Here is an 18338-nt window from a genome sequence, read left to right as displayed (position 1 = left end):
CGGGTGCGATTGGTCGGCCGCGCGGTCGGTCCCGGAAGACGAATTCGTCACTTCCGCAGGGCCCGCCATCTTGTTGGCAGTTAGCGGAGACAGCCCCCGGCTCGGCCCCTCGCGTTTCGCTACAGCGAGTCAGTCCCCCGCCCCGGCCGGAGCACTGAGCCGCTGTGGCGCTATGGCCAACAATAGCCCCGCGTTAGGCGCCGGCAACTGCCAGCAGCAGCAGCAGGCGGCCCAGCACCAGGCCGGATCCGTCCCACCGGCCCAGCCGCCGCTACAGAGCGGGGCCCCCAAACCGGCGGCCTCGGGCAAGCAGGGCAACGTGCTGCCGCTGTGGGGGAACGAGAAGACCATGAACCTGAATCCCATGATCCTCACCAACATCCTCTCCTCGCCCTACTTCAAGGTGCAGCTCTACGAGCTCAAGACCTACCACGAGGTGGTGGACGAGATCTACTTCAAGGTGAGGCCAGCCGGGGCGGGGAGGGCCCATCGTGGGAGCGGCTTGGGGCCTGGGCCGGCTGGCTGGCTCCCCCCAAAGGCCTTCCCGCTCGTCTGCGTGCTGCCCGTTTCTTTCGGGGGAGCGGGACTGGGGGCGCTTCCGGCCTGCGGATTCCTCCCTGCTCGCCCTCGCTCCGGGTGGCGGGGTCCCCTTGTCCTCTATTTCGGCCCAGTAGCGAGCGGCATTCTTCTCCGCTGCGCGTAAGCAGGGGAGGGCAGGGGCTGCCTCCTGCGCCCAGCTGGGCTCAGGGGAGCGGCCCCGCGAGAACGAGTAGGGCTTTCCGGTGCTGAGCGGAATGGTGGGCGCGGGGGCTGTGTCAGCGCTGCGGGGATGAAATGGCTGCTCACGGCCTCTCTTCAGGCCCCTGGGCTTGGGGAGCGGGGATCCGTGGCCTTCCCGCACAAGGGCGCGTGAAGCCGAGTCCGTGAACGCGGTGAGTAGGAGGCTGTAAAAACCATGTGCAGCGGTTGAAGCACGAGCGTACGTCTCCGAAAGGGAGCTTGTCTGCTCAGTGCTTAGAGCATAGGAGTCTCCTCAACTTGTGTCCCTTTTCCAGGGGGCACGGCCACCCCCCACACCTAGCGATTGCTAGTACGTTGTACTGCTGGGGTGCAAAAGGGATCGCGGTGCCAGTCGGCGGTCCCAGTAGGAGCTTGCATGTGGCCTTCCTCTCCAGTTAGAGGTTGGGGCATCCAGGTATTGAAACGAGATCAAATAATAGTGCTGCTGTTGGCATTAGTCTGGCTGTGCTGGGGAGATAAATGAACTCCTCGGTGCATCCTTGTCTCAGTTCTTGTTTCGTTAGCAGGATTGAATCAGTCTTGCAGCGAGGCTTCCATCAAGCCAGGGTACCAGGTAGAGGTATGCAAAATTAATGCTCATCAACACAATTACATGCATTGTCCTGCTAATGTGTACAAGTTTAGGGTTATTTCGGCCATTGTTTTCAGTCACTTGTACTCTGGAAAATACTGACACTCTTCTGGCATGTATTGATCTTACTCCTCAATTCCGTTGCCACTAAGTGGGTGTAATATATTTGGAAATAAGCTTTATTACTTTCTTGCTTGGCTTAAAACATTATTGATGGGTTACTCCATTGCTTAAAGAACAGTGTTCTCAAAAGTGATTCTGTAATAATGGCTGTGTGGGATTCCATGTTTGTGTCTTGATTATTTCTGAATCGAGTTTGCTCAGTTTACTGGTTAAAAAGGATGGCATTTTCCCCTAAATGCTAGAGTGCTGTTAACGTCCAGCTGGTTTCTTGAGTCAAGATGGACTCTTTTCTTATGCATAATTCCCAGTAACACAGATTCTGGAGGCCAGTGTATTGGTCTCAATTACCTGTGTTAGTCATTACGTTCAGTGAGATTGCATAGGAATAATCAATTGGAATTCTATAAACAATCCTGTTGATGCTCAAGAAGTAACAGAGCCCATTTCACTTTCCTGGAGCTGTGTTGAAAGTGTAGGACTAATAGAAGTGAAAGGGTGTAAAGACTCTTTTTGTCACCTAAATTGAGATGAAATACTGAATAGCATATCTGGAATGAGGAGATGTTGTTTTACATAGTCACATTTTAGATGCATTCCAAAATATTTTAAAATTAGTACATATACATTGTTTTATACTAAATTTAAATACTCTCTAAAGTTTAATTAACTAGGGTAGTTGAAATAGTTTGCATACTCATGTTGAAAAGCAGTGTGTTCTGTAGTGTTGGACCCTTAGTCGTTATTTAACTTCCAATTTGTGAAAACCTTTAAAGGAAATATATTTTCCATTCTTCTTTAAATAAAAATGTTGAGTAGATTAATTCGACACACAGAAATGGGGCTCTTGATATTTAAAAATATTTAGAGGTTTATGGCATAGAGGTTCTTAGTTGGATTGAAACTAACAGAATTCTTACCTGGCACTTGTGTGTAAAGTGGGTGTGATTAAAAAGGATGTTTTTTGTGGTTAAGGCACTAGATTGGGGTGCAGAAGATTTGGATTTAATTTCTGCTTTGACACACACTTATGGCCCCATTTTCCAAAAGAGTTCTATTCCCATTTTGTTGCCAAAATAGTCAGATTTTTAAGATTTCATCATGTTGGGTGCTGAGCTATGGGCAAAACTGACTTGGAGTCATGCTCAGAACTACTGGCTGTTGAGCACTACTCAAAATCTGGCCTCTGTTTGGATTCCTGAATTAGTTAATTTTAAAATCTATCCCCTAATCTGTGTGTGTTTCAGTTCCACTTAGTAAACTCGTGCACTTCCTTTCTCCTATTGTTTTACACATTTAGGTACTGATCCTGCACCTCAACTTTAGGTATTCTGAGTGGTCCCATCAAGTTAAGTACATGCGTTGGGATCTGGACTTTATATTTTAAGCTTTTCAGGCTGGGGACTGTCGCCTACTATGTGTTTGTACAATGCCTTGCACAACAGGGCCCTAGTTTTGGTTGGGGCCGTTAGCCACTACTGTAATACAAATCAAATTTGAAGAACAGCTTTTTGTGTTCAGTGTTTATTATTTGGTTCTTGTCCTTTGACTGAAAAGGGAACTACTTTATTCAGCCCATTAGTGCCTTACTGTGTGAGGTAAAAGGTACAATTCACAATGAATAATATGAAATATGCTTTCAATATAATTTATCTGGTACTTGCTATTTCTGAGCTCTTCAAATGTGCTGCTGGTAATATGTACGATATGTGTGATAAAGCAGGTTGAATGGGTTTCCATATTATTGGTATATGAGACAAGTTCACATTTTTAGCAAGATGGCTACTGTCGACAGTAATTTAGCTGTTTGTAAGATAAACCATGGACTACTTCATTGGATTTCAGCATGCTTTATGCATGTATTCAACGTTTTATTTCATAGGTTCTCTTAAATAATTCTGAATAGGGCTGTCGATTAATTGCAGTTAACTCACGCAATTATCTCAAAGTTAATTTGATTAAAAAATTAATCATGATTAATCGCACTGTTAAACAATAGCATACCAATAGAAATTTATTAAATATTTTTGGATGTTTTTCTACATTTTCAAATATATTGATTTCTATTACAACACAGAATACAAAGTGTACATTGATCACTTTATATTATTTTTTATTATAAATAAAAGAATAGTATTTTTCAGTTCACCTCGTACAAGTACTGTAGTGCAATCTCTTTATCATGAAAATGCAACTTATGTATGTAGGGCTTTTTGTTTTGTTTTTGAGTGCAGTTATGTAACAATGTGAAACTTTAGAGCAGGGGCGGGCAAACATTTTGGCCTGAGGGCCACATCGGGTTTCTGAAGTTGTATGGAGGGCCAGTTAGGGGAGCCTGTGCCTCCCCAAACAGCCAGGCGTGGCCCAGCCTCCGACACCACACCCCTTCCTTCCCCCCCCTCCCCCAGACTCCTGCCCTATCCACCACCCCGCACTCCTGCTCCCTGACCGCCCCTGACTGCCCCCTGCTATCCCATCCAACCCCTCCTTTCGTTCATGCCTGCCCCCCCCCCGCCCCCCGGGACCCCTGCCCCATCCAACCACCCCTTCTCCCTGTCCCCTGACCACCCCCGGAACCCCTGCCCCTGACTGCCCCCATTCAACCCCCGTGTTCCCTGCCCTCTGACCGCCCCGACCCCTATGCACGCTCCTGTCCCCTGCCTTCTATCCCACCCCCTGCTCCCTTACCGTGCTGCCTGGAACACTGGTGGCTGGCAGTGCTACAGCCGCGCCGCCCAGAGCTCCAGGACAGGCAGCCGTGCTGCCTGGCTGGAGCCAGCCTTGCCACTACGCAGCACAGAGCACCAGGTCAGGCTGCGGCTCTGCAGCTGCGCTGCCTGGCAGGAGTGCGCTGCCCAGAGCATTGCGCTGGTGGCACAGTGAGCTGAGGCTGCAGGGGAGGGGGAACAGCAGGGGACGGGCTGGGGGCTACCCTCCTGGGCCAGGAGCTCGGGGGCCGGGCAGGAGGGTCCCGCGAACCGGATGTGGCACGCAGGCCGTAGTGTGCCCACCTCTGCTTTAGAGCCTACAAGTCCATTCAGTCCTACTTCTTGTTCAGCCAATCACTAAGAGAAACAAGTTTGTTTACATTTACGGGAGATAATGCTGCCCACTTCTTAATTACAGTGTCACCTGAAAGTAAGAACAGGTGTTCACATGGCACTGTTGTAGCTGGCGTCACAAGATATTTACGTGCCAGATGCGCTAAAGATTCATATGCCTTTTTGCGCTTCGGCCTTTGTTCCAGAGGACATGCTTCCATGCTGATGACGCTCCTTCAAAAAATAATGCATTTGTGACTGAACTCCTTGGGGGAGAATTGTACGTCTCCTGTTCTGTTTTACGTACATTCTGCCATATATTTCATGTTATAAGTGTCTCGGATGATGACTCAGCACGTTGTTCATTTTAAGAACACTTTCACTGCCAATTTGACAAAACGCAAAGAAGATATCAATGTGTAATTTCTAAAAATAGCTACAGCATTCAACCCAAGATTTAAGAATCTGAAGTGCCTTCCAAAATCTGAGAGGAATGAGGTGTGGAGTGTGTGTTCAGAAGTCTTAAAAGAGCAACACTGATGCGGAAACCATGGAACCTGAACCACCACCACCAAAAAAAACCAAACAAACAAAAAAATGAACCTTCTGCTGGTGGTATCTGACTTAGATGATGAAAATGAACATGTGTTGGTCGGCAATGCTTTGGATCGTTATTGAGCAGAACCTGTCATCAGCATGGACGCATGTCCTCTGGAATGGTGGTTGAAGCATCAAGGGATATATGAATCTTTAGCGCATCTGGCATGTAAATATCTTGCAACAGTGCCATGCAAACGCCTGTTCTCGCTTTCAGGTGACATTGTAAACAAGAAGCAGGCAGCATTATCTTCTGAAAATGTAAACAAACTTGTTTGAGCGATTGGCTGAACAAGAAGCAGAACTTTGTGGACTTGTAGGCTCTAAAGTTTTACATTGTTTTGTTTTTGAATGCAGGTTTTTTTGTACATAATTCTACATTTGTAGGTTCAACTTTCATGATAAAGAGATTGCACTTCAATACTTGAATAAGGTGAATTGAAAAATACTATTTCTTTTTTACAGTGCAAATATTCGTAATAAAAAATAAATATAAAGTGAGCACTGTACACTTTGTATTCTTTGTAATTGAAATTAATATATTTGAAAATATAGAAAACATCCCAAAATATTGGTATTCTATTATTGTTTAAAAGTGCGATTAATTTTTTTAATCGCTTGATAGCCCTAATTCTGAAGTGTAAAGTAAAATGTTACCATTTTATACTTGGACTCAAGCATTACACAGTGTCTGTGTAAGACCAGTGGATTTTTGTCTTCCAGCTTCTGAACCAGGTAGTGAAACTGACCCATATTAAATTGATGAGTTTATAAAATTTACATACCTGTGTAGCCAAGTGACTATTCCCTCCTCTATGGATTGCTCAATTTTTAATGTAGCTTGAGCAGATCTTTGTGTCTGACTCTCATTACAAGAGTCCAAGGATGGTATTGGTCAACTTAGTTCTAGAACTGATCATCAAATTTTGTTTTAAGATGTACTTGAACTATGCTAAAACCCTTCATAAAACTAAATTTGCCATTATTGTTTAGGATGCAGAGCAGGTCATTATCTCAGAGTATCATCACAATCTACAAAAAAGCCATTAGCTTTTTAGATTAAAATATTACGGTTCATAGTTGTTTTTTCTCATTGTCTTAGATTTAGGTTATAATGAGGAGAGAATAAGAAAATATTAATCTCTTATTAATCTGCATAAGTAGTGGAGTATGTACCCCCCATAGTCATGTGCAGTAAGTACCACAGACTAAAATGCTCTATTAACAAGCATAATGCTAATAGTATGTTTAAGTGAAATTACTCAGCATTGACCATAGTAATAATTGTTTTTATCCCCAGATAAATACTTGGGGGAGACTGCAGTGTAATATAAAAACAGTTACTTACTTGGACAATTTTTTTTTAACTTTTGAGGAAAGATTATTAAAATCTTTGGTAACGTGGTCACAAAAAGACCAGATATTTTGTTGTTTTGCTGAAGTATCCAGCTTGCCTTAAAATTCGTATGAGTTGATGAGCACTACTGAAAACTGGTTTAGGAAATTTTTTTATGAACTTAATTGTATTTATTTGGGCACATGATGATTGTTTTATGTACTTGTACATCATCTTTGAAGCTACGTGTGATGGCTGTGGCAGTAATCTTTTTCACACTTTCAGGTTACACATGTTGAACCATGGGAGAAAGGGAGCAGAAAAACAGCAGGCCAGACAGGGATGTGCGGAGGGGTAAGTAGAAGTACGTGCCTTCTTAAATACTTTTGTGTGGTAAATAATCACCTGTAAAATATCCCAGTCTTGTCTACACTTGAGTATTGGATCATAATGTAGATGACAAATTTCGAAATTACAGAGGACTGAGATACCCCATTTGACCCTGAAGGATGTGAGTTTGAGGAGGCAAGCAGTATTATTCTTGCTTTTTTCCAATAGAAAAGCTTCATTCTTTTTATGTTCTTATTCTTCTGTCACTGAAAATCTGGAGTAATGTTTTAGCAACTGTCTGTTAAACATCTGGTATATCTTTTTTTTTTCTGTCACTAAAGGTGCGAGGTGTTGGAACCGGTGGAATTGTGTCTACAGCTTTTTGCCTGCTTTACAAATTATTTACTCTGAAACTCACTCGTAAGCAAGTGATGGGCCTCATAACACACACAGATTCTCCGTACATTAGGGCTCTTGGATTTATGTATATTAGGTGAGTAGCAATGTATTTAACTATAAACTAGTTTAATACACAGAAAACTTATTAAATTTACACATTTTTTTTGTACTTCAAGGTACACACAGCCTCCTACTGATCTATGGGACTGGTTTGAATCGTTCCTTGATGATGAAGAGGTATGTCGGCGAGGGTAATAATTTGTTTTCTTTTGTTTCCTTTCATGCTGCTTTTTTAGATTAAGAATTTTGATACATTTTCCTGTAGTTTGAGCATCTTCATGTTGTGATTTTTTCTTTTAATTTAATTACACTAATAGATTAATGTGGGGAGTGGGTCTGATCTGGAAACAAACTTTGTTTTTTGTATTCAAAAGATTTAGTTGAGTTTTCCACTGGCTAAGACTAGTGATCATTTTAAACTTATGTCATATGTTAGAAACTGACGTGAAATAAGTTTAAATAAATTCTTTAAGGTGAGACCTTTGGACTGCATGGTGGTGTCTCTAACGGCTTTATACTCTATACTGTTACACCTTTTTTTTTTTTTTTTTTTTTAAAGGGGGGTGTGGAAAGGGATATGCTAAACAGACCCCAATAAATAAAAGTTTATGGCCAGGACTTTCAAAAGTGTTTGAAATATTAGGCTTCTAAATGTATGAATTGTGTATTACTGAAAAATTTAATCATGTACTTCGGATGGAGAGAGGTGTGTGATTGGAATCAACAATTTTACAGCAAAACGTTATCTGCTCATTTCTATGGCAGTTATATCTCAAGTGACTGGAAACTAAATGTCACTAACTAGAAGTGAGCAACTTAATTACTGGATAGGATGGTGCCACCTGTACTTGTCTGAACATTCCTGTTGATCCATGGAGTAACCAGGCAATTTTAAGTGCTAAGTTCTGAACTCCTTCAGTCAAACGGACTGCATTATTATGCAGTAGGGAGGGAGAATGAGAAAATAGTGTCATGGGAATTATTGTTGTCCCTTATCCCAAAGTTCCTGGCTAGAGAAATTGAGTGGGGGAATACGTAACACTTTCTAGGGTTAGAGGATTGAAATACACAATCCTCAAATTGCAGTAATATGTAGTATTTATTGAGTTTGAGTCTTAAGTTATTTACTAGATTTAAGAACATATTTTCCTTGACTGGTTGAGACGAACACCCTGTATTACAAGAAATATCAAACTTCATGCTTACAGAAAAGCCCTATTTTTAATAAAAATGCAGTGTAATACATACGCGTGACTACAACACAGTATATTTATTTTACACAGCTACTTTCATACTAAGCATCAAATACAGTACAAAGGAGACATTTGTTAATCCAGGTAAACCTGTGTTATTGTATATTTGTAATGTGATCAAAATATTCCTTAATTAAGAATTCAGCTGTGGGGTAATTGCATAATTAATAGTTAGCATCCCTCCTTCCCCCTACCCCCCCCCCCCCCAAGTGGGTGCTACTTTAATTCTTGGATATGAACATTAACTACATTTCTATGAAGTGCTGCCTTGTAACTTTTTTGGGGGAGGCTTCAGTTCCAGTGTCCTACAAGCTATTTCCTTCATAGGACAAGTTGAACAAAAAAATGATTGAACTTGCAGGCCTTCATCGGTGTCACTACTATTAAAGGCCTTACTTTGAATTTATACATATGACATACTACACAATTTTGACTCTAATATTTTTAATAGCAGTATACATTCATGTCTCCTGTCTCTCCAAAACTGTATGTTAGAGGAAGTGTTAGAACCAGTCTTTCTCAGCTGCTTCCCCAGGACTTTTTTATGTAGGAGGAAGTGCTTACAGCTGGTTCGTATGCACTTTTTTGCCAATGTTGCACAAACTCATTTAAAGATATGGTAAACATTTATGATAAGGATAATTTTAACCTCTAAAGTTTTTTCTCAAGTCCATAAATCTAATATGTTGAAACTGTTCAACATTGTCACACTTTTCTGTAACAGAAGGCCTCTTTCTGTTCCACACAGTTATTTTTCTAAGTGCTTCTAATGTTTGTTCTGTTTAACCATGTAGATACTCGCAAGGTGCTACATTTAAGCTAACTCATTGTTTTCTTCTTTAGATCTCTGTGAAACGATTATATTTGGAAATACTGTATATCTGAACACTTAAATGTGTGTGAGTGCAAGCAGTTTTACATTTAGATTTTCTCTTCATGTTTAGATAACAAATCTCACTTTCCTTGTGTGCTTGCACTATAGGTTTGGGACTTGACAATAGCTGACTAACATGTCCTGAGCTGTGAGAGGGCATAGCAAGAAGGCCTTCATGCGGTAATGACCCTTTTCAGAGACAATGGTCATCATGGATTATGCGTTTCCAATTATTTGTTCATTTATTTATTTTTTTACATATTTCTAAATTAGAAACCTCACTGCTTCATGGCAGTTGGTTTGCTATTGCTTCCAATTTTGTTAGGACGCCATTTTGTATTACAACTTTCTATATGATCATTTATAGAGAGGAAATGGAGTAGTTCTCATGTGGATAGGCCACAGTGTTGGCTATCACTGTGTACAGTCATGCACCCATAAAATGAGGTATTAAATATAGCCTTACAAAGAAATTCTCAGTTTTGTAGCATTTAAATAAGATACAAGATCATACCATTCAACTAGACCGAGTAAGAGGATTACACCTTAATCTGTTCATTGAGACAGTCCCTTAACATCCAGATGGCTGCAGGCTTACTATGGACCTGCATGCATGAGTATTAAGTCCCACTCCCTATCTGTAACATTTATTGCCAAATCCAAAGGATACAAGAATTGGAATTTTTTCAAGAACATTTATTAACGTGTGAAACAAGTAAATTTTCATAATTGAGACTTCAAGATGGCAATAAATATATCAGCATTTGTTTAAAATAAGCAATGAACTTTTTTGACGGTCAGGATATTTTTTCTTTGTGTTTTGTAGGACCTGGATGTGAAGGCAGGTGGGGGTTGTGTTATGACCATTGGGGAGATGCTTCGTTCCTTTCTTACTAAGCTCGAATGGTTTTCAACATTGTTTCCAAGAATTCCTGTGCCAGTCCAGAAAAACATTGATCAGCAAATAAAAACCAGACCTAGAAAAATCAAGAAGGATGCCAAGGAGGGAGTGGAAGAAATAGATCGACATGCAGAGCGTAGACGTTCAAGGTTATACATTATCTTTTCAAAATAGTGCAATTGTAAAAGCCAGTATCTAGTGCCTTACACTTCGTATTATCAGAAAAAATAGTGTCCTACCTTTGCTGGGACAACAAATGTTTCTAAACCAACCAATCAAAAGAGTGGATTGATTAATAAAATACTAATGAATAAAATAATTAAATGATATTGAAAATATAATAAATATACTAAATACTATACTAAAAATAAAATACTAATGAATAAAATAATTAAATGATATAGAAATAGATGCACAATATTTGGCAATTCATGTGGAACGTGAAGATTCATAAAACACAAACTGGAAAAATCCAGAGAGCTCATTGTTAAAATTTCAACTTGTAAATCCTTTATTTTTAACGTAGGTCTCCAAGAAGGTCTGTGAGCCCCAGGAGGTCTCCTAGAAGATCCAGAAGCAGAAGTCATCATCGGGAAGGTCATGGATCATCTAGTTTTGATAGAGAACTAGAAAGGGAGAGAGAACGTCAGAGATTAGAACGTGAAGCTAAGGAGAAAGAAAAAGAAAGGCGAAGATCACGAAGTACTGATCGTGCATTAGAGCGGAGGCGAAGCAGAAGCAGAGAGAGACACAGAAGCCGTAGTCGAAGTCGTGATAGAAAGGGAGATAGAAGAGACAGGGATAGAGAGCGGGAGAAAGAAAATGAACGAAGCAGGAAAAAAGATAGAGACTATGACAAGGAAAAGGGTAATGAAAGAGAGAGATCTAGGGAACGGTCAAAAGACAGGAAAAGTAAGGGTGAAATAGAAGAGAAAAGACACAAAGATGACAAGGATGAAAAGAAGCACAGGGATGATAAGAAAGATTCCAAAAAAGACAGAAAACATAGTAGAAGTCGAAGCAGGGAGAGGAAGCATAGGAGTAGGAGTATAAGTAAGAATACAGGTAAGCACAGTAGAAGCAGGAGCAAGGAGAAATTAAGTAAACATAAAAATGAAGGTAAAGATAAATCAAATAAACGAAGTAGAAGTGGGAGCAGAGGAAGAACCGATAGTGTTGAAAAGTCCAGAAAACGAGACCACAGTCCCAGCAAAGAGAGATCCCGAAAGCGTAGTAGAAGCAAAGAACGATCCCATAAACATGATCACAGTGATAGCAAGGACCATTCAGACAAACATGATCATCGAAGGAGCCAAAGTACAGAACGAGAGAGCCAAGAAAAGCAACATAAAAACAAAGATGAAACTGTGTGAACTCAGTGAAAAGTGGATCACATTGAATCCTATAAATCTTTGATTAAATCCTGCTTATTTTTTTCTTAAAGTTGAGATTGTGCAGTAGTTGAGCACTCTTTTTTCAACCTCCCTCTAGGCTGCAGATTGTCATTTCCTATGTTGGGTAGGGAAGTGCCTTTGTAATCCCATTTAATGCATTGATGGTTTCAACCCATGTGTTTAGTTTAATTCATAATGCAAAGATTGTTCTTGCGTTTTTATTGTTCAAATGTTTCTGAAATGTACAGTCTGTACATATGTCCTGAAAATGTTTTAATTCCTTTGGCATGGTTGCCATGTTGGTTAAATTTGTATAAGGCAATAAACTGCCACTAATTCTACTTTTGTTTTGTAGGTGTGGAATTATGGTTTATATCTAGAAATTAGCATGGCTGTGCTTTGCATAATAGTATGACAGAAGCTTTGGGGGTGGGTCTTGATTGTGTATTATAGCTCAAATATTTATGTGCATATGATGTACATAAGGGCTGAAGATTTAGAATTAACTTGTGTCCATTGTATCTACTGTCTTAGAAAGCTTTTTAAAATGTATTATGTTTTAATCCCCAACAAAGTGTTATATTCAGAGTAGGTTTTCAAGCAGGTAGCAATTTTTAATGCAGGGATTTAGATTATGCTGAGGCTTATTTAGTAACCCTCTTAAAAATGCTACCTCAGAGGGACACTGTTAAGGTTGGTAGGCCTGTACCATAACTACCTATGCATTTTTTCTTTCTTGTTTAAAAAGTCCATGTAAATTTGCTCTTCTTTTCAACACAATTTCTTCAGTTTTTCATTTTAAAAAATCAGTGCTGTTAACCTGTCATTCATCATAATCCTAGGCTAACAATGGTGTGTGAGAATGGAGGAGGGAGGTAGGAGGGAGAATTTTCGCCAAGAAACAGATTTTAGTTTCAGACTTCCAAAGCATTTTTATAAATGAAAAACATATTTAAAATAAGAAATACCTTGATAGTGTCCTTTTTTTAATTCATAATGTTTTCTACAAATACTAAAGATTGCTGTTCTGAGCTGAAAATTTCATCTCCAGCAGTGGGAAAAGTAAATAAGTTTTTAAAACAGATTAGCTAGTAGGAGGTAATACCAAAATGCACTATTGAAAAATCATATAATAAAAGTCCAGTTCTGCTTGGTAGGTTGTTCTGATGTCTTGTATATTGAGTGAGGAGAACCATCAGTCTGGAATAAACACTGGATTAACTCCTTTGTGCTGGGTGTCAGCTTTTCCCCATATGTTCATTGCCAGTTGAAAAGATGTATGTGTGGATTTCTTTATGCCTTTCTCTAAAGGAAAATGATACTGTGTATGGACTGGGACTTCAAAGTAATAGGTCAGTGTATAAAGACTAATCTGGTTAACTCAGGGTTTAAGACTGTTGAAATGTGGATCATTGGTGGTTTGAGTGACCTGAGGGTGAAAGAAGAGGTTTGTGTCGTCCCTTCCCCTCCCTTTGCTTTTGTATGATGTAGCACTTCTAGGTATTAAGTTTAAACAAGTGTTTAATGCAGTCACTTTCCTTCTCCTGTTCTTTCTTTCATAGTATATGTCAATAAATCTAGTTAAATTAATTTACTGTAGTAAAACAACTTTCTAGTTGTCCCTGATCTTGCAGAATAAATAGCGAGTGCCTGAATTACTAAGGCAAAATCAGCTCGTTTCTGTATTAAAGAAGCAAAGGTAGCTCAAGCTCAGTTTTTTTTTTCTGGTCACCTTTAATTCTAAATGTATTGTTGTTCTTCCTGGTGTTTCCCCCAGCAACAGAGAAACACTTTCTAGTATTGAGGTGCTACTCCCTTACGTGATTTTTTTTAAACCGATAGGTAATTGAGCTTGAAATTGGAGTTTGGGGAGAAACTTATATGGGGTGTGAGAGTATCCACTGCAGTAGAAAACCCAGACTGCTGTTGCCCTCTATCTTTTCCTCTTGCTTTAAAAACAAACAAACAATAAGCCCCAAATGTGTTCTGTCAGAAAATGAATGTATGATCAGCATCTTATTTGCAATTTTGATTACTTTAGTTTCTGTTTGCTTTATGGGGTGGGAGGGGTTAGCAACACAAATGTAGAAGGCAGTTCAGATACTTGGTTTTAAATGATTGACTGTTACTCCTCATTTATACTGATCTCAGTAGTTGCCTGGTTCTTTGCAAAAAGTTTTACTTATCTTAGTGAATTGGATATGGGGCTTAGTAGATAAGTCTGTTAACACATCTTTCCATTTGTTTTCCTCCTTGGCTGTGCTGATTGAGACCAGATTTCTGTTGTTAATATTTGGTTAAATAATGTGACTCTTCAAATTTCATTCAGTAATACAGACATATTATGGTGGGTACTTCTGACAAATAAGTACATGCCCTGCCCTGTGGAGCTTACAGTCTGACTTGAGATATGATGTAATGAATGAAAACAACAAGTGGATGAAGTTCGAAAATAAGGAGACTGAGAGTTGCAGGGTTACATAGTTTAGTGAAAAACTGGTAGCACTGGGTGATCAAGGAGCAGGTAGGTCTATGGTGCCTCTTCCACAACTCAGCCACTGCTGCCTTGCTCCTAATGTTGTAGTCCTGTGATTCTTCTGTGTAGATTATCTCAATCATAGTGAGCTGGATATTTTATATGGTGGATAAAAGTTTTGAGGATGGTTTGGCTGTAGCCAGAAGTAAATAGTGGCTTAAGTTTTCAGAGGTGAAAACCTATGCTGCTTTGTAACTTAACAACACTGCATGCTGATTCATTGCCAGAGAAATACTATATCCTTTGTAACCATCAGCAGTAACAATCTTCCATGTAAATGTGAATAAAATCCTCAACTTTTGCTTTCAAGCGAACATGCAAATATACCCAAACTTCTAAAAGTGCAGCCTCACGCGTTCTTTCATTTCTCAGATTTTGGATTCACATTTTAATAGAGATTCTTATGGATAATCTCCCCTTCCACATGTGACAATAATCATCTTGTGCCAACTAAAGTTTTCTTGCATGGAAAAAAATGTTGTGTATTTTAGTAGTCTTAAGAGCTGTCACCCTCTTAGTCTCCTCTGCAGACCACCAGCAAATGCAAGAAGACTATAGTTGGGCAATAGCTCTCAGCTGCCCTTTTGGTTGCTGAGCATATTTGAACAAGCATTACACTTATATTCAGAATCTTGACCTGGCATGCCATACCATAGAACTTTTACTTTATTAATGCAAAAAGTGTGTATCTGGGAGGATGGAAGTGAAAGAGAAAGTGATGTCTGAGAAGCTTTCTGTTTTCATGACTTGATTCCCATGTGCTCAGAACCCTGTTTTTCAGTTGGCATCCCTCTGGCTGAAGAAAATTGGGAAGAATTCTCTTCTAAGTCTGAGGTTGCTGTTTAACTGTCTAGTCTAGTGATTGGTGTCCAGTAATGATGGGGAATTTTCTCCTCTGAGAGTATCAGTACAGTGCTGTATACAATAAGCATAGTATTTTTCAGTTAAAAATTCAGTGATTAGTGTGGTCTAAATGCCTAGAGTTAAATCCTTTAATGCAGTAATTTCTTATGTTTGTGTGGCAAGTAGTAAATTTCAAGCAGTTCTTCCAGTAGATGAAATGCCACCTAATACAATGGTTAATGTAAATTGGGGAAAGGTATAGAAGTTGAACCCTTGCCAAACCTAGAACAGATAAACATACTACAGATAAATCCTGCCGTCCTTTATGCAGTATCATACCCTTCCCTGGTAAAAACCTGTGGGAGAGAAAAGGAAGGAGGGCAATACAATTCTGCAAAGCAAATATGATAGTGCTTCTGAGTAATACCTCACTTAAAAGGGGAATGGTTTTGGAAAATGCAGGTTCTCCAAACCCAGCTGAACCCAAGGGAATCAAAATTACAAGCCCACATTAATACCCAGTTCTTATATAGCCATATACAGACTTATCTCTTTGTGCCACCTTACTGGCACCATGACTTCTCAAGGAACCGTGTTTCCATTGGCCACATTAGCTAAGCCTGGGCTGTCCTGCCATGTGTGGAAGGGACATAACCAGTGTTAACTCCCACTACTTTTGTTTGTTGTATCTCAGCTGGCTTGGTAAATAGCTGGAATATAAATTCTTTGTTTTCACTGGAGGACTTCTTGGGACATCTCAGAAGCATGTAGTGGGAGCTTACTCAACATTTAGGGTGAGGGAGGGTTTGAAACCTTAACAAATCTTTTTTTCCTCAAGTGTATTTATATTGCTGTTAAAGGCAAATGGTTTTAAGTGGCTTGAATAAAGATCGCTCCCATCGGGTTTCATTATCTGTGTATTTACGATGCCCTAATCCTGTACTGGTTGTCCCATTATCAAAAAGTCTTCTAGACTCAACTAAATTTCTGCTGTAAAAAGGCAAGAAAAACCTTGTGTGTTTATACAGCATAAAGAACCACAAAGTGCAAGTAATGTGGAGTAACAAGGAGCCAACTGTTTTTTAACTTATTCATGTGAATAGTGCTAAGTGAGCAGGATTTGTCCCACTGTCTGTACTTCTGTACTCTGTTCTTGGAAGATTTGGCAGACACGTTCAAATGCCTGGCTTCTTTAAACATCCCTCTTCCTCCCTCCCCCAAATCTAGGTTAATGGTTTGGTGAGCCCTGCCAATTTTGTCTTGAAAGGCCTAGATTTTAAAAAGATGAGTTGCACAGAACCCCACTGACTTCAGTGGGTCTCAGGTAATCTTTCAGTATTGAGGCCTACTCTAGCAAGAGGTTTTGCAGATATATATACTGCCCTTCTGTAATAGATAGAAGCAACAGATAGAAAGAATGGGACACAGTAGATGAGGACTCCATAGTGTATGCACCGGGTGAAAAAATCCCAAACCCAATGGTTACGTACAGTAGTTGTTAGAAATGGAATCTGCATATTTCCAGTCATAGGGTGCCTTGATGGTGGAATCTTTTAACAGTAGTACCTGAGTGCTTGCCCTCTCCCCCCTTTGATATTCCTGAAAGTTCTGAAGGCAGGGCTATAAAAGGAAGCATTGTGCCCCAGCTGCCTCAAGTCTGATTTAATTAGAAGTTGACATGAGTGGGGAGTAAGACTTTACATATATTCAATCTTGAAAAATTCTGCTTACAGGTAAATAACCTTCATTTCTTAAAGAGTAAGTTTATACAACTGGGTGCAATTATGTTGCTGTTTGTAGCTATTCGAAACCTACATATTTAATTAAAGTTAGCTATTTTCTCTTAAACAGTCTTTTATTAAGTATGCTTGAGTTTAATGAGGGCTGATATGTAATTAAGATATGCAAATCTTATGCAGCTGGTTGTTCTGATTCAGTGTAATTAATTTGATTTTTATCAAGGACCATCATAAAGTTATTCACTTACAATTAGTGTACCAATTAGTTTACAATTAGTTGTTTGTATGCCAGATAAAAGCTACAGCCCATGTTTGGCCCTGACCTCATTAGAAACTGATTGCTTAGGACCCGAAAAGCAGGCTCAAGACCACCCCTGTACATGACTAAGTTTAGGGACCCATGTTTGAAAATGCTGTTATGACTATAAAGAGAAACCTACTGCATTAAAACCTGTTTGGGGGGAGTTGCAAACAGAACAATGCCAATTTCTACATTCTCATACCTTTTCAAACCCTAAATTGGAAATAAAAACTAGCTGTTTCTTAGTAAGTAGTGCAATTCATTTATTTAAAAAACATTTCCTAAAGAGGGAAACTTGTATTTGACAGTGAACAAAAATCCTTTTTATTAAGACAATATTTTAGTACTGGTGTTATGAAGTGTCAGAATGTTCCATCTGATTGCTTTGTGTAAGTGACCTGAAGTGATGATTCATGTGCCCGATGGAGTTGCATAGCTGTATTCTGTGAAGACAAACTTAAAGAAATGTATGGTCTGCTTTCCAGCTACATAAATTAGTTTAAAGAAAGTCCTATTTTGTTACTGGTTGTGCATCAGCTTTTCTGAAGTCAGAACATGTGCTCTGTTTTTCTGAGAAGTGATGGTTCTCTCCCTCTATTCCTCCTCACTAAATACTGTACCCGTTACTTACAGCTAGGTTTATTAAACCTGAAAGAATGCCTATAATGTACTCTTTTCCCCCATTATGTGGGTGTTTACTTTTTAAATGTCACTTAAGTTGTCCAGTGAAACTATATACACTACCAGTTTCACTTTTGTTTCTAGTCAGTTTCATTTTTCCAGTTGTCAAGAACTAAAATAATGGTGACCTGCTGGAGTTTCCACACTACATAGGAATGGTTATTTTATAAATTAAAATAAAGCTCCCCAAGGTTTCTCCACAAAGCCTCCAGAGAGGAGAGGAAATTCCAAGTTCTCATTCACAAAGCTTCCACAGCATCATTATCTAGGAATGTGGAGGGATGGCTTCCTAACCCTGTTAGTCCAAAAGCTATATAGGTCTTGAGGGATCCACAGAGGCTAAGGCTATCCACAATGTCTGCTTGTATTCTTAGCCCTCCATGGCTACCTGGAACCTGCAGGAACTGTTGCTCCATCACTTTCCAGGCTATTGCCCCCAAATTATCTCTAAGATGAGATCACTTCATTCATAACCGTGAATTAGGAGAGCAAGGCTCAGCATTATTTGTGTGCTCTCCAATGAGGCAATGCGTGGTATGGATAACAGCCACTACTCCTTCT

General features: G+C 39.8%; 1 protein-coding gene across 1 annotated transcript; it reads left to right on the top strand.

The window, feature by feature from the left end:
- The first annotated feature begins 63 nt into the window (after nt 1-63).
- On the top strand, nt 64-12256 carry PRPF38B (pre-mRNA processing factor 38B). Its single transcript, XM_074961219.1, has 6 exons — nt 64-460; nt 6752-6820; nt 7138-7289; nt 7372-7432; nt 10209-10432; nt 10810-12256. The coding sequence occupies exons 1-6, from the start codon at nt 173-175 to the stop codon at nt 11654-11656; spliced, it is 1641 nt and encodes a 546-aa protein (XP_074817320.1). The 5' UTR covers nt 64-172; the 3' UTR covers nt 11657-12256.
- Nucleotides 12257-18338: the final 6082 nt, after the last annotated feature.

This window comes from Natator depressus, chromosome 8 (assembly GCF_965152275.1).
Source record: "Natator depressus isolate rNatDep1 chromosome 8, rNatDep2.hap1, whole genome shotgun sequence".
NCBI classification, from domain to species: Eukaryota; Metazoa; Chordata; order Testudines; family Cheloniidae; genus Natator; species Natator depressus.
This window is presented reverse-complemented; position numbering and strand designations above follow the sequence as displayed.